This window comes from Coregonus clupeaformis, chromosome 12, assembly GCF_020615455.1.
Source record: "Coregonus clupeaformis isolate EN_2021a chromosome 12, ASM2061545v1, whole genome shotgun sequence".
Classification (NCBI taxonomy): Eukaryota; Metazoa; Chordata; class Actinopteri; order Salmoniformes; family Salmonidae; genus Coregonus; species Coregonus clupeaformis.
In genome coordinates, this window is record NC_059203.1 from 45,954,621 (window position 1) to 45,968,308 (window position 13,688).

Below are 13,688 nucleotides of genomic sequence, written 5' to 3' on the forward strand. Positions count from 1 at the left end.
TTTCGAAGACAATCATGGTACCAATAATTGCTAATATTACACCTAATGAATATCCTGCTAGAGCTGCCCCAGTCAACTGTAAGTGCTGTTATTGTGAAGTGGAAACGTCTAGGAGGAACAACGGCTCAGCCGTAAAGCTTGCCACCATTGGACTCTGGAGCAGTGGAAACGTGTTCTCTGGAGTGATGAATCACGCTTCACCATCTGGCAGTCCGACAGAAGAATCTGGTTTTGGCAGATGCCAGGAGAACGCTACCTGCCCGAAAGCATAGTGCCAACTTTAAAGTTTGGTAGAGGAGGAATAATGGTCTGGGGCTGTTTTTCATGGTTCGGGCTAGGCCCCTTAGTTCCAGTGAAGGGAAAGCTTAACGCTACAGCAAACAATGACATTCTAGACGATTCTGAATGTCAACAGTTTGGGGAAGTCCCTTTCCTGTTCCAGCATGACAATGCCCACGTGGACAAAGCGAGGTCCATACAGAAATGGTTTGTCGAGATCGGTGTGGAAGAACTTGACTGGCCTGCACAGAGCCCTGACCTCAACCCCATCGAACACCTTTGGGATGAATTAGAACTCCAACTGCGAACCAGGCCTAATCGCCCAACATCAGTGTCCGACCTCACTAATGCTGAATGGAAGCAAGTCCCCGCAGCAATGTTCCAACATCTAGTGGAAAGCCTTCCCAGAAGAGTGGAGACTGTTATAGCAGGAAAGGGGGGACCAACTCCATATTAATGCCCATGATTTTGGAATGAGATGTTCGACAAGCAGGTGTCCACATACTTTTGGTCATGTAGTGTATTTGCAACTGCTCGACTAAAAAAATCTTGGTCGACCAACAGCCTATCGACCAAACAATCGACAAGTCGACTAAATGGGGTCAGCCCAAAAGGTAACAATCATCTATTGTTACCATCGGTGCATTTCTCTCAAAAAACCTGCCGACCTGCCTTAAAAGCCAATGGGACTGTCGTCAAATGCTTTTAGCTCTTGCTTTTTTACTCAATGTATTGATGAATTTCATCATCTACAATACTTCGTAAACTCAATGTGCAATCAATTGTTATTTGATTGCTTCCTTCCAAAATGTGTATTTGACACAGTTTAATATTGTCTCAAAACAGGGAAACCTAGGTTTGTCCTCTGCTGGGTGCTCACTTGGATTTATGCCAAGCTTTGACTCAGTGCCAATGCCTAATCACTACTTGATGACTTTATTGTATCACTATGATAACACTATGATGTCCAATGTGTAAGATAAGTGTGAGACATTTAATCTCCTGTATTTGCTCTAGTTTCCCTTACATCTATCATAAACACGGGTAACAACTCAGGGGAGTGTTTTGAGCAGCTTCTTCTGGCAAGAGTCAGCAGAGGAAGCTGGATCTAGTACAGTTTCTGAACCCTCTAGGGAGGAGATCACTGAGGTCAGGGAAGCGCTATCAGTTGGAATCAGACGAATCTCTACTTGCGACCATTGGGGCAATGCTCTACAACGTTGGGTTCATGCCGCAGGAAGGACGTGTTGATGAAGGAATGTCCACGGCTTGTTCCAGGACAACTTCTTCAACTAGCACCACTTTCTCAATTGATGAGACCCAGAAGACTGTCGCTACTATGACCACTTCTGGAAGTGACAGGGGTATTAGCATTATCACTACCCCAGAAACCCCACTGCAGAGTCTGCACCACCAGGAAGGTGGACTGGACAGCCCTGTCTCCTCAGAGAAAAGAGTGGCTGAAAGTGGCAGAAACAGCCCTGCAACTTGGTCAGATGCAGAAGGATTAAGTACTACAGAAAAGGCTGTGTTGGAGCTAATGGAGAGGATGGTGCTTAGCCGGGAGGATACAGCATCGGCAGAGAGGAGCCTGGAGATCCTCCTCTCCTGTGGCATTCTCCGTCCTCACACTGACAATTTAGTCGACCAACTGCGCAACCTTTTGATGGTGAACAGCACCATCTGTTTCCGGCAGGTTAAAATCTGAATCTGCTCTGATGAAGTCCAAAGTAACAGGGGGAACTCCAAAAGAAGATCTCAATGGAGGGTTTTCTAGAGATGGCATATGCTCTCACCGAGAGATCTACACTGAATTAAAATATAAATGCAACATGTAAAGTGTTGGTCCCATGTTTCATGAGCTGAAATAAAAGATCCCAGAAATGTTCCATATGCACAAAAAGCTTATTTCTCTCAAATGTTATGCACAAATTAGTTTACGTCCCTGTTAGTGAGCATTGCTTGTATACTCTAAAATATGCAGTTTTGTCACACAACACAATCCCACAGATGTCTCAAGTTTTGAGGGAGTGTGCAATTGGCATGCTGACTGCAGGAATGTCCACCAGAGCTGTTGCCAACATCGTTTTAGAGAATTTGGCAGTACGTCCAACCGGCCTGACAACCGCAGACCATGTGTAACCACTCCAGCCCAGGACCTCCACATCCGGCTTCTTCACCTGAGGAGTATTTCTGTCTGTAATAAAGCTCTTTTGTGGGTAAAAATGTATTCTGATTGGCTGGGCCTGGCTCCCCAGTGGGTAGGCCTGGCTGCCAAGTGGGTGTGCCCCTCCCAGGCCCACCCATGGCTGCACCCCTGCCCAGTCATGTGAAATCCATAGATTATGGCCTAATTTATGTATTTCAATTGACTGATTTCCTTATATGAACTGTAACTCAGTAAAATCTTTGAAATTATTGCATGTTGCATTCATATTTTTGTTCAGTATATAAGGCTCAAATATTAATGTGTCGGGGAGATCTATGCATAGCTAGTTATTTGTCAATTAAGCTATTCTTATAATATTTTTTAACGTTGTCGCAATTACATGGCTACTGTTTAATAGAAGGGAATTCCAGCTTTCCAATGGTGCAGATTTATTTAGGCGCCACAGTGGAGGTGGAAAGCTAACAACGTAGAAGTTAGTAGGGATTTATTTGATTTTGAATTTGATTTTCACGGTAGTACAGAATTGGGAAGATCATGACTGGTCGTACATTCCAGCACAGTAGGTGGCGGCATGCACTTTAAACGTTTGTTTGCGGACCGCCATGCTATTAAAGAAGAAGAAGCAGAAGGGGGGAAAAGAAAAAAAAAGAACCGCGCGAGATAGAAACTTGAGCGCGGACTAACGTTGGTGTTGTCAGCAACCCAGAAGTGGAGTACCCAGCTCGGCGACAAATATAGTTTCATGAACGTGGATTATATACGACAAACACAGATTTGCTCGTGGTATATAGTTTGTGAATGTATGCACGACGTGGGTGTCAAATATATACAATTGTATTTTAGCTAAGGGTTTTGGTGGTAAAACAAAGGGAAATGTCCTGGTGGTTGCGCGGGTAAGTAATCGGATTCTAACCTTGTTATTGTTAAGGTTACAGCAACTGTTGGACAAATATCAATGTCGACTCCACATCCTATATTTTCAATAGAACAGGGATTTATGCAGCATTAATAATTTATGAGATTACTGGATGTCACTGATTATTTTTTGCACGTTTACGTGATTTGAAAGTGTTTTTGTAACGCTACCACGGGTGATGTCAGATGTTTTTAACGTCAGCTAGCCAAACGTCATCAAACAATAAATGTATCTAACGAATTTTCTCATACCGGAGTAAACGGAAAGCACCGAAATGTCCGCCACAAACGTTAGTTCCCTGAATCTGTTTGTAGTATATAGCTATTGAGTCAAAATGTAATGTGTGACAATTTAGGCATGCGACCCACCCATGCCAGCAACTTTTCAGGGAATAGAATGCATGCATACTAGATGTGCGGGCTGGTCAGTTTCTGTTTCAGAAAGAATGCTCTAGATAATCTCTTTGCATGGGTTTGATCTCTACCACACCCTGTTGACTGGTTGCTTGTCTTTTCAGAGAGGATGGGGAGGAGGCTATGTATCAGGACACAGACTCAGATGTGGCTGAACAGAGAGACTGTGGAAAGGTCAAAGTGAAATGGACACAAGAGGAGGTCAGTTCATGTCCCCCTGATCTATAAATGGTTGGTTATTTGCAACAAGTGGGGGTGAGTTGGCTACATTGCTCATCATAAAATGGCTGTCCTTTTTTCTCAGGATGACAATCTGAAAGCATTGGTCCAAAACCTGGGACCAAATGACTGGAAACACATAGCCAGTTTTTTACTGGTGAGTTATATCGACAGATTACAGGATTTATTCTGTAATATCCAGTTGACAATACAAATAATACAACTGAAGCGTTAAAATAGGAAAGACTCCAATTTGCTGTCTGAAGGCATGTGTGGTTTCAATTGCATTAAATCATTAACTGTAAGGTAACCCTTTTGCACAGAATCATTCAGAACAACAGTGCCAGCACCGCTGGTTGAAGGTTCTGGATCCAGATCTGGTTAAAGGGCCCTGGACCAAAGAGGAGGACGAGAAGGTTAGTGGTGTGATGGCGATCATTTTACAATCACAGGGTTCGCACAAGGTGCTTAAAGTTCTTGAATTTGGCACTCTGAAATTCAAGTACTGGAATACCTTGAAAATCAGACATTTTCTCAAGTTGGTACTTGAAAAGTACTTGAATTAAAATAAGAGGAGAACAGAAAATGATCAAATGTGTTTATGAAAAATATTATAAAAATGTGCTGGTCTTGCAAATTGATTTCCAGGCAGACTACCCAGTTTTATTTCCTCACGTGTTTCGCACTCTGGTTGCCCGGCGAGCTCGCTCATTCCAGCCACTCAGCCAGGCAGGTACAGAACTGACTGATTAGGCGCCACCAAACGTCACATCGACAGCTAAAATGTTGGGCAAATGAAGATTCAACCCTGCCTGTTGTGCGTATGGAGAATTTCTGGGATCTTTTATTTCAGCTCATGAAACATGTTTTACATGTTGTGTTTTATATTTTTGTTCATTATAGTTTACCCACCTTTTTTGTACCACTACATCACTGGACCCAATCAACCCACATCGTGTAAGGTGCAAAAAAGCGCCAGACATTGACATTGTGATCATGGCCCTGAAGAGCCACATGAAGGGAGGAAAACAACGCTGCTTCCTGCGCTGGCGCCAGTTCTACATTATATGGCTTTTTCTCTGCAACAACCTCCAGAGCTTTTTTTACCAATCGCCTCATTCACAGGGCGCCCGCGATATTCTGCTTTAACAAGCGGCAGCCATGCTCCTGCCGTTCTGGTGGCCGTTCACATGCTGTTTTCCTCACACAGCCCACCCGCCCTTCTCCCGACTGGCCACACTAAAGATGCCAGTTGGAAGCAGGACACTTTTTCATAGCTATTAAGTAGTAGATTCCCAAATGCCCAATAAAAATACAATACAGTCATTAAGCTGGAATTGTGTAGTAATGCGAATAGGAAATGTGTGTTCACCAGTAGGCATGTCCCAAAACTGCTCATCACTACTCAAATTACAAAATCATTAGTACTGACTTACCATTCATGTATGTAGTGAAAATATTGAGTAGAACCTGTAAGGTAGTGATGAATAGTAAGTTGATTTTTTTCATGAGGTTGTGGCAATATACTGTCATCTGGTGGTGACTAGAAACAATTGCATAATAGGAACTATTACAAATTGATGGAAAAAGTACTTGAAAGACCTTGAATTTGACTTGCCACTGTCTGTACGAACCCTGCAATCAGTTCTACTAGACTTCTTCGTAACAGCAAACTTGTTGAGTTTTACCAACCGTCGTCCAGTCAGTTCTCAGAATCATGTTTATTGTCCTACAAGAGGAAAATATACCTTCCACTGGCTGCTTTGACTCCTATCTTGTACTGCAGACATGGAGCCACTCAGCTGAGCCACATTTTCAGACAACCCTCAACCCTGCATTCCTCTCCACAGGTGATACAACTGGTGAAAAGGTATGGCAACAAGCAATGGGCCATAGTGGCTAAGCACCTGAAGGGCCGGCTGGGGAAGCAGTGCAGGGAACGCTGGCACAACCACCTCAACCCGGATGTGAAGAAGTCCTCCTGGACAACAGAGGAAGATCTCGTTATCTACAAGGCCCACTGCATGCTGGGAAACCGCTGGGCTGAGATTGCCAAGCTGCTCCCCGGAAGGTAACTGTCTTGACTGGTACTCCAGCTAAGAGAATCCCTCTATCATGTCTGTGCTGAAATATCAGGATCACTCAGAACAGCTTATTGGTCTCCACATATTTTGTGATAAATGCAATTTTTATGGATTGGAGACATTTAGGGACAGCATTTTGTTCCACGTCATTAGTTCACCTTCATACTCTACATCTTGATTACTACAACATTATGTTCAAATTTCCCCTTACAGGACAGATAATGCTGTGAAGAACCGCTGGAACTCAACCATCAAGCGTAGGGTTGAGATGGGCTTCTTTAGTGGGGTGGATCCTACTCTGAAGCATCATCGTGTGGAAGCAGAGGAGGGCATGAACCACCACAGTAAAGATCAGCAGGTAGGTTCTGCTTGAAATCAGTTTGACAACATCTGTGCAATGCTCACCGTAATCCTCAATTGAATGTTGTGCTGTGAAACATGATTTATTATGTCTCTACAGATGGACTATGATGGTTCTATGGAGAGGGATCCAGACCAAGACACCACACTGCTGGTAAGAATTCAAACACTGGATGCCGGCCACCTTCTATGTGGGGAAAAAGCAGATAAACTGTAGTGTTTTTTGTGATAAATATATAGTGCAGTAGATACAGAGCATGTTAAAATATCACCAACCTATACTATTCTTCAAGGTAGAACACATTGTTCTGCTAGCTGTTTGTGTTCATTCAAATTCAGTTCATCTATACTTCTCTCTCATACTGATTTTCAAACTTATGTTGACCCCTACAGGAGAATTCCAGTACATCCACTGTGAGAGGCGGACCAAGGGAAGCAGGCTCCCACAAGGCTCTCTCTCCTCAACAGTCAAAGACCCCCAAAAGTGAGCCAAACACCCCAGGAGGTGAACTGAATACCAATAGCTGGGTGGTGGACAGCTCAGGCTTCCTCTCTCCCAATGGCCCAGGCTTAAAGGAGGTGATGGAAATGGTGGTTGGGGTAAGAGTTCTGGATGGGTTGTAATACCTCAGTCTTCTTAGTTTTACCACGTTCATCTTCTACTTTGCATACATCACCAAAGAGGTTACATTTGAACAGATATGTAAAACAAGAGTAAGAGTGGATTTGGGGCAGACCTAGCTTGGAAACTTATATTACATAAACTCTTCCTTCATTTCTGTTTCTTGCCCTCCACCAGGACCAAGATGGCTGGTGCAACATGTCTGTCTTTGATCTGCCTGAGGAGAGCCAGAGCCCAGAGCGGACCCAGTTCCGTCTGGAGGGCAGCGCCCTGCAGGAGCTGAGCAAGGGCAACCGGGGAGAGCTGATCCCCATCTCCCCTGGAGGAATCACCCCACCCTTCATACTGACCCGGCGCAGCCGCCGTCGCATCGCTCTGTCCCCTGACTCCAACAACTCCAGGACCCCCAAGAGCACCCCGGTCAAGATCCTGCCCTTCTCTCCCTCACAGGTAATGGCTCGACCACCATGAACTAACACACAGTGAGATGACTCGTCAGTGCCTTTGCTTTGTACAGAATGATGTATAAAAAAATTATTAGGGGGTGGATCTGTTTTAATATTGCAAATAGATTGTGGCTTCTATCAATGTAATTGTCTACCTCATTTCCAATCCCCCATATATTTTTGGATAAATATATACAGTACCAGTCAAAAGTTGATACACCTACTCATTCAAGGGTTTTTCTTTATTTTTACTATTTTCTACATTGTAGAATAATAGTGAAGACATCATGTCGTAACCCAAAAAGTGTTAAACAAATCAAAATATATTTTATATTTGAGATTCTTCAAATAGCCACCCTTTGCTTTGATGACAGCTTTGCACACTGTGCATTCTCTCAACCAGCTTCATGAGGTAGTCACCTAGAATGCATTTCAATTAACAGGTGTGCCTTCTTAAAAGTTAATTTCCTTCTTAATGCGTTTGAGCCAATCAGTTGTGTTGTGACAAGGTAGGGGGGTATACAGAAGATAGCCCTATTTGGTAAAATACCAAGTCCACATTATGGCAAGAACAGCTCAAATAAGCAAAGAGAAACGACAGTCCATCATTACTTTAATACATGAAGGTCAGTCAATACGGAACATTTGAACTAATACACAGTGAGAACTTTGAAAGTTTCTTCAAGTGCAGTCGCAAAAACCATCAAGCGCTATGATGAAACTGGCTCTCATGAGGACCGCCACAGGAAAGGAAGACCCAGAGTTACCTCTGCTGCAGAGGATAAGTTCATTAGAGTTACCAGCCTCAGAAATTGCAGCCCAAATAAATGCTTCAGAGTTCAAGTAACACACACCTCAACATCAACTGTTCAGAGGACACAGTGAATCAGGCCTTCATGGTCGAATTGCTGGAAAGAAACCACTACTAAAGGACACCAATAAGAAGAAGAGACTTGCTTGGGCCAAGAAACACGAGCAATGGACATTAGACCGGTGGAAATGTGTCCTTTGTGTCTGGAGTCCAAATTTGAGATTTTGAGTGAGAGACAGAATAACAACAACAAAATCCAGAAAAATGCATGTCAAAAATGTTATAAATTGATTTGCATTTTAATGAGGGAAATAAGTATTTGACCCCCTCTCAATCAGAAAGATTTCTGGCTCCCAGGTGTCTTTTATACAGGTAACGAGCTGAGATTAGGAGCACACTCTTAAAGGGAGTGCTCCTAATCTCAGCTTGTTACCTGTATAAAAGACACCTGTCCACAGAAGCAATCAATCAATCAGATTCCAAACTCTCCACCATGGCCAAGACCAAAGAGCTCTCCAAGGATGTCAGGGACAAGATTGTAGACCTACACAAGGCTGGAATGGGCTACAAGACCATCACCAAGCAGCTTGGTGAGAAGGTGACAACAGTTGGTGCGATTATTCGCAAATGGAAGAAACACAAAAGAACTGTCAATCTCCCTCGGCCTGGGGCTCCATGCAAGATCTCACCTCGTGGAGTTGCAATGATCATGAGAACGGTGAGGAATCAGCCCAGAACTACACGGGAGGATCTTGTCAATGATCTCAAGGCAGCTGGGACCATAGTCACCAAGAAAACAATTGGTAACACACTACGCCGTGAAGGACTGAAATCCTGCAGCGCCCGCAAGGTCCCCCTGCTCAAGAAAGCACATATACAGGGCCATCTGAAGTTTGCCAATGAACATCTGAATGATTCAGAGGAGAACTGGGTGAAAGTGTTGTGGTCAGATGAGACCAAAATTGAGCTCTTTGGCATCAACTCAACTCGCTGTGTTTGGAGGAGGAGGAATGCTGCCTATGACCCCAAGAACACCATCCACACCGTCAAACATGGAGGTGGAAACATTATGCTTTGGGGGTGTTTTTCTGCTAAGGGGACAGGACAACTTCACTGCATCAAAGGGACAATGGACGGGGCCATGTACTGTCAAATCTTGGGTGTGAACCTCCTTCCCTCAGCCAGGGCATTGAAAATGGGTTGTGGATGGGTATTCCAGCATGACAATGACCCAAAACACACGGCCAAGGCAACAAAGGAGTGGCTCAAGAAGAAGCACATTAAGGTCCTGGAGTGGCCTAGCCAGTCTCCAGACCTTAATCCCATAGAAATTCTGTGGAGGGAGCTGAAGGTTTGAGTTGCCAAACGTCAGCCTCGAAACCTTAATGACTTGGAGAAGATCTGCAAAGAGGAGTGGAACAAAATCCCTCTGGAGATGTGTACAAACCTGGTGGCCAACTACAAGAAACGTCTGATCTCTGTGATTGCCAACAAGGGTTTTGCCACCAAGTACTAAGTCATGTTTTGCAGAGGGGTCAAATACTTATTTCCCTCATTAAAATGCAAAACAAATTTATAACCGTTTTGACATGTGTTTTTCTGGATTTTCTTGTTGTTATTCTGTCTCTCACTGTTCAAATAAACTTATAGACTGATCATTTCTTTGTCAGTGGGAAAACGTACAAAATCAGCAGGGGATCAAATACTTTTTTCCCTCACTGTATATTATTTTTTCCTTTTATTATTTTCCCCTAACCCTACGACCCCTCTCCTAATTGGAGTAAACTAATGGACAGCAACACTTAGGCTTCTACTTCCAGTTTATACATACTATGTACATTTTACGGACACAGTATATAATATAATAATATGCCATTTAGCAGACGCTTTTATCCAAAGCGACTAACAGTCATGCGTGCATACATTTTTGTGTATGGGTGGTCCCGGGGATCGAACCCACTACCTTGGCGTTAAAAGCGCCGTGCTCTACCAGCTGAGCTACAGAGGACCACCATATGTTACATTAGTTATCTTTTTGTTTGGTTTTTAGTCCCATTCTTCAGCTACCCCCAACCCCTCCCATCTATCTCTGAAGACCATCCAGTTTGGATTTCCATTTGCCATATATTACAGAATGATGTTGCCAAAAACACATTCTACCAATTTGTTATATCCTTCACATGAAATACCATATTTGTATTTATATGGTATGATTGCAAGTGGATGTTAGGGGTCACATTACTCTGAATATGTTTCCAGTTCCTCAACATGTGGACCAAACAGGATAACTTTGAACTGGAGAATCCATCCCTCACCTCGACCCCAGTCTGCAGTCAGAAGTCTGCGGGTACCACACCACTACACCGTGACAAGACTCCACTCACACAGAAGGAAAACTCTGTGTTTGCATCCAAGCTTTACCCAAATTCAGGGTATGTAATAAGTCATTATTGACAGACACATTTCTTGTATGTAATAAGTGATTATTAGCATGCAATATGATGACTCTTGTGGCAAAATATAATGATATTTAGTTTATTTTCATAAAGGTTCATCACACCCAACCACAAGTCAAATCTTTACACCATCCCGCGTACTCCAACTCCATTCAAAAATGCCATGGAGAGGTATGGTCCTTTGCGACCTCTGGTGAGTCCCTCATTCGCTACAAATGTCAACGAAAGCAACTTAATTGTCTGTGTGGATAATCTATTCAATATCCCACTGAAAGCATTTTCTTTCTTCATGTCTAAGCCTCAGACTCCGAACGAGGAGGACTTGAAAGAAGTCCTCTTGAAAGAGACTGGGATTGAGCTGATTGTGACGGATGAGAGTCCACTTGAGCAACGACGCAAGCAGGTGGTGAGTATGACGAAAGATGGCAGGAGGAAGTTTACATCTAAGAAGAACCATCATTTACGTCAACCAATGCTGCTTCTTATGAAATGGTCTGAATATGTGGTCCATTCCTTTGGTCCCAGCATCGACCTCCAATGAAGAAAGTGCGTAAATCTCTGGCCTTGGATGTCATGGACTGCAAAGAGACGGTCACTGCCAGGCATCAGTCCATTAAGTTTGAGCCCCAACCCTGTCCTAAGGTACATTCATTAGACATGGATGGAATTCTGATGTTATTTTTGATAGTGTTGTCATTGATTTGTATTTTGTCTTGTCTTTGTTATAGGCTGAGACGTCTCTCAACTCCTCGTCCTTTTGCATGAAGTGGGAATATAAAGAGGAGAATGTTCTGGATCAGGGCTTCTGTTTAAGACCCGGTGAGAGTTGTGCATATTCCAACCCAGTGCCACCAACCCCAGTAAGATATCCGTCTGTCTTGTATCATATTTTATAATATGTATTTCCCTCATTTGTCTGTTTGTATCTGAAGTTATTGATATGCGTTGTTGTGTCCTAAGATGTCCCAGGCATGGGAAGCAGTGGTATGTGGACGGACTAAGGACCAACTTATAATGACAGAGAAAGCAAGATATTACCTCCGCTCACTAAAATCCCACGCTCCCAACCGGGCCCTCATCCTGTCCTGAGCCCTCCCTCACTACCAAGTTCTCACTAATGCCGTGTTCACATGCTATCAGAGTTGGGAAAATTCCTAGTTGTGTCTGGGAAGTTTCACTTAAACGACCCTCTAAGTTGAATTACAAGTGGGAAACTGAGAAAATGTTGTGATGTTTCACCAGTGCCCATTTACCTTTTCAACCAAAAGATGACAACAAATCAGTTGACAACTACAACCTTATCAATATGGAGAATGTAGCTAGTTTGACTATATTGTCAATGTTAAGCAAGCTAGCTAAGGTTATTATTAGCAACGTAGCTAGCTTATCAAGCTTTGGTTGAATAATTGTCCTGACCAAAAAGTACATGAATGAAGTCGTATTTCCGTCATCACAAGTAAGAAATAGGAAGTTCTGACCAGCACGTGAATGTGGCTTAACGCTCTGCTGTGCAGACATTTTCATTGTGTTAAACATGCTTAACATGTTTAATGTGACTATTCCAAACTTTATTGTGTTGGTATTCTTTCATAGCAAGGTTATATGTTTGTTATATGTTTATAAAAGGTGTTGTAAAAAAATAATAATAATAATGATGTCGTGCTATGTTGAGCAAGCTCAACTGAACTGAAGTAGTGTTTTCTCAGTCCTGGATACTTGTAAATATGGGAAAAAATTTTTATTGTAGGGCAACTGTATAATGTTATTTCAAGTTTTTCGAATGTAAAACTGTTTGAATCTACACACACCATTTCCTAGTAAATTTTACCACAGTCCATCAACAATTGAATAATCCACACTTGCATCACGTTTGTCTTACTCAAAAGTAATGTGAAGGTCTATCTTAATGTTTTCATTTTGATATCTCAAGCCCCCACGGGGGGTCAGTATGAAAAATAATATATGCACTAACTGTAAGTCGCTCTGGATAAGAGCGTCTGCTAAATGACTAAAATGTAAAAAATAAATATACATGTCATTTTGCACTTACATCTCAGTATTGAGTTTTGGTTGTAATTGTCTCATGCATTTGATTACCTGATCAATAATGAATGGAAACAAGTTGACTCACACAAGTGAACAGTTGTTGAGTGGTTGCTGAAATGTTTGTTTCCTATTATCTATTTTTACGTTATGTAGTCTACAAGACACTAAGGTTTATTATAGGCTACTATTTTAAGAATAAGTATTTGATGTGAATATGCATCACTGTAGAATAATCATCATACACTCAGGTTGCCCTATTCCCATGTCCAAAATTGTATAATTTTGATAAGATTATGGTGCTTTGAAATACAGGATTTTTCTGCTGAAAACAGCTAATGTTCTGCATGCAGATAACAAGATGTATGAGTAAATCATCTGTTGACTAATGTAAAAAAATAAATAAATGTATGGTGCCATCTTAGAAGTTGCCTTTTATTGACCTAGTAGGTTGGGTGAACTATTGATTTTCTGATAAATTATAGATGGGGCCAGATTAGGATTTTGAGAGACTGGTTTGTTTCTTGTTGAGGACCAATGAAAAACGGACACAATGCACTTTTTGTTTTGAGGGGCGGGCACAGGAGCCCGGTAACGTTTGAAAGGTACTGAAATAAAATGTGAATTTGTATGTAAATGTACAATATTTGCGGATATTATACGAGATTATTTTATATTTAAAACGCAAATTATTCTCACCCACATTTCAAATGGTCCAACAAACCTCTTGTTCTGATTCCGAACAAGTTCATTCATTTGCAGGAGTTGGTTGTAACCAATTAAACGAATAGGAGTAACGACACTAGCTGTTAGATTTAACATGGAATAAAACAAAGCATCTGAGGATATGCGATTTAAACATTTTAATG

At 42.3% G+C, this 13,688-nt stretch overlaps 1 protein-coding gene across 2 annotated transcripts; it reads left to right on the plus strand.

The window, feature by feature from the left end:
- The first annotated feature begins 3,128 nt into the window (after positions 1-3,128).
- LOC121578290 (myb-related protein B-like) lies at positions 3,129-12,499 on the plus strand. 2 transcript variants are annotated; one of them, XM_041892568.2, is made up of 15 exons: positions 3,129-3,342; positions 3,883-3,979; positions 4,083-4,154; positions 4,321-4,413; positions 5,848-6,068; positions 6,295-6,439; positions 6,542-6,595; positions 6,835-7,041; positions 7,241-7,513; positions 10,580-10,752; positions 10,870-10,969; positions 11,075-11,182; positions 11,302-11,418; positions 11,505-11,636; positions 11,737-12,499. In XM_041892568.2, the coding sequence occupies exons 1-15, from the start codon at positions 3,323-3,325 to the stop codon at positions 11,863-11,865; spliced, it is 1,941 nt and encodes a 646-aa protein (XP_041748502.1). In that variant the 5' UTR covers positions 3,129-3,322; the 3' UTR covers positions 11,866-12,499. The 2 variants fall into 2 exon arrangements, with proteins under 2 accessions (XP_041748502.1, XP_041748503.1); XM_041892569.2 differs by having other exon boundaries at positions 11,505-11,595; positions 11,737-11,875.
- The last annotated feature ends 1,189 nt before the right edge of the window (positions 12,500-13,688 follow it).

What these genes read in the sequence shown, in the direction of transcription:
- LOC121578290 (XM_041892568.2), top strand. Translation starts at nt 3,323, where the DNA reads ATGTCCTGGTGGTTGCGCGG. An exon ending in ATGTCCTGGTGGTTGCGCGG is followed by an intron (nt 3,343 to 3,882) that starts GTAAGTAATCGG and finishes TTGTCTTTTCAG; the next exon opens with AGAGGATGGGGAGGAGGCTA. An exon ending in ACATAGCCAGTTTTTTACTG is followed by an intron (nt 4,155 to 4,320) that starts GTGAGTTATATC and finishes CCTTTTGCACAG; the next exon opens with AATCATTCAGAACAACAGTG.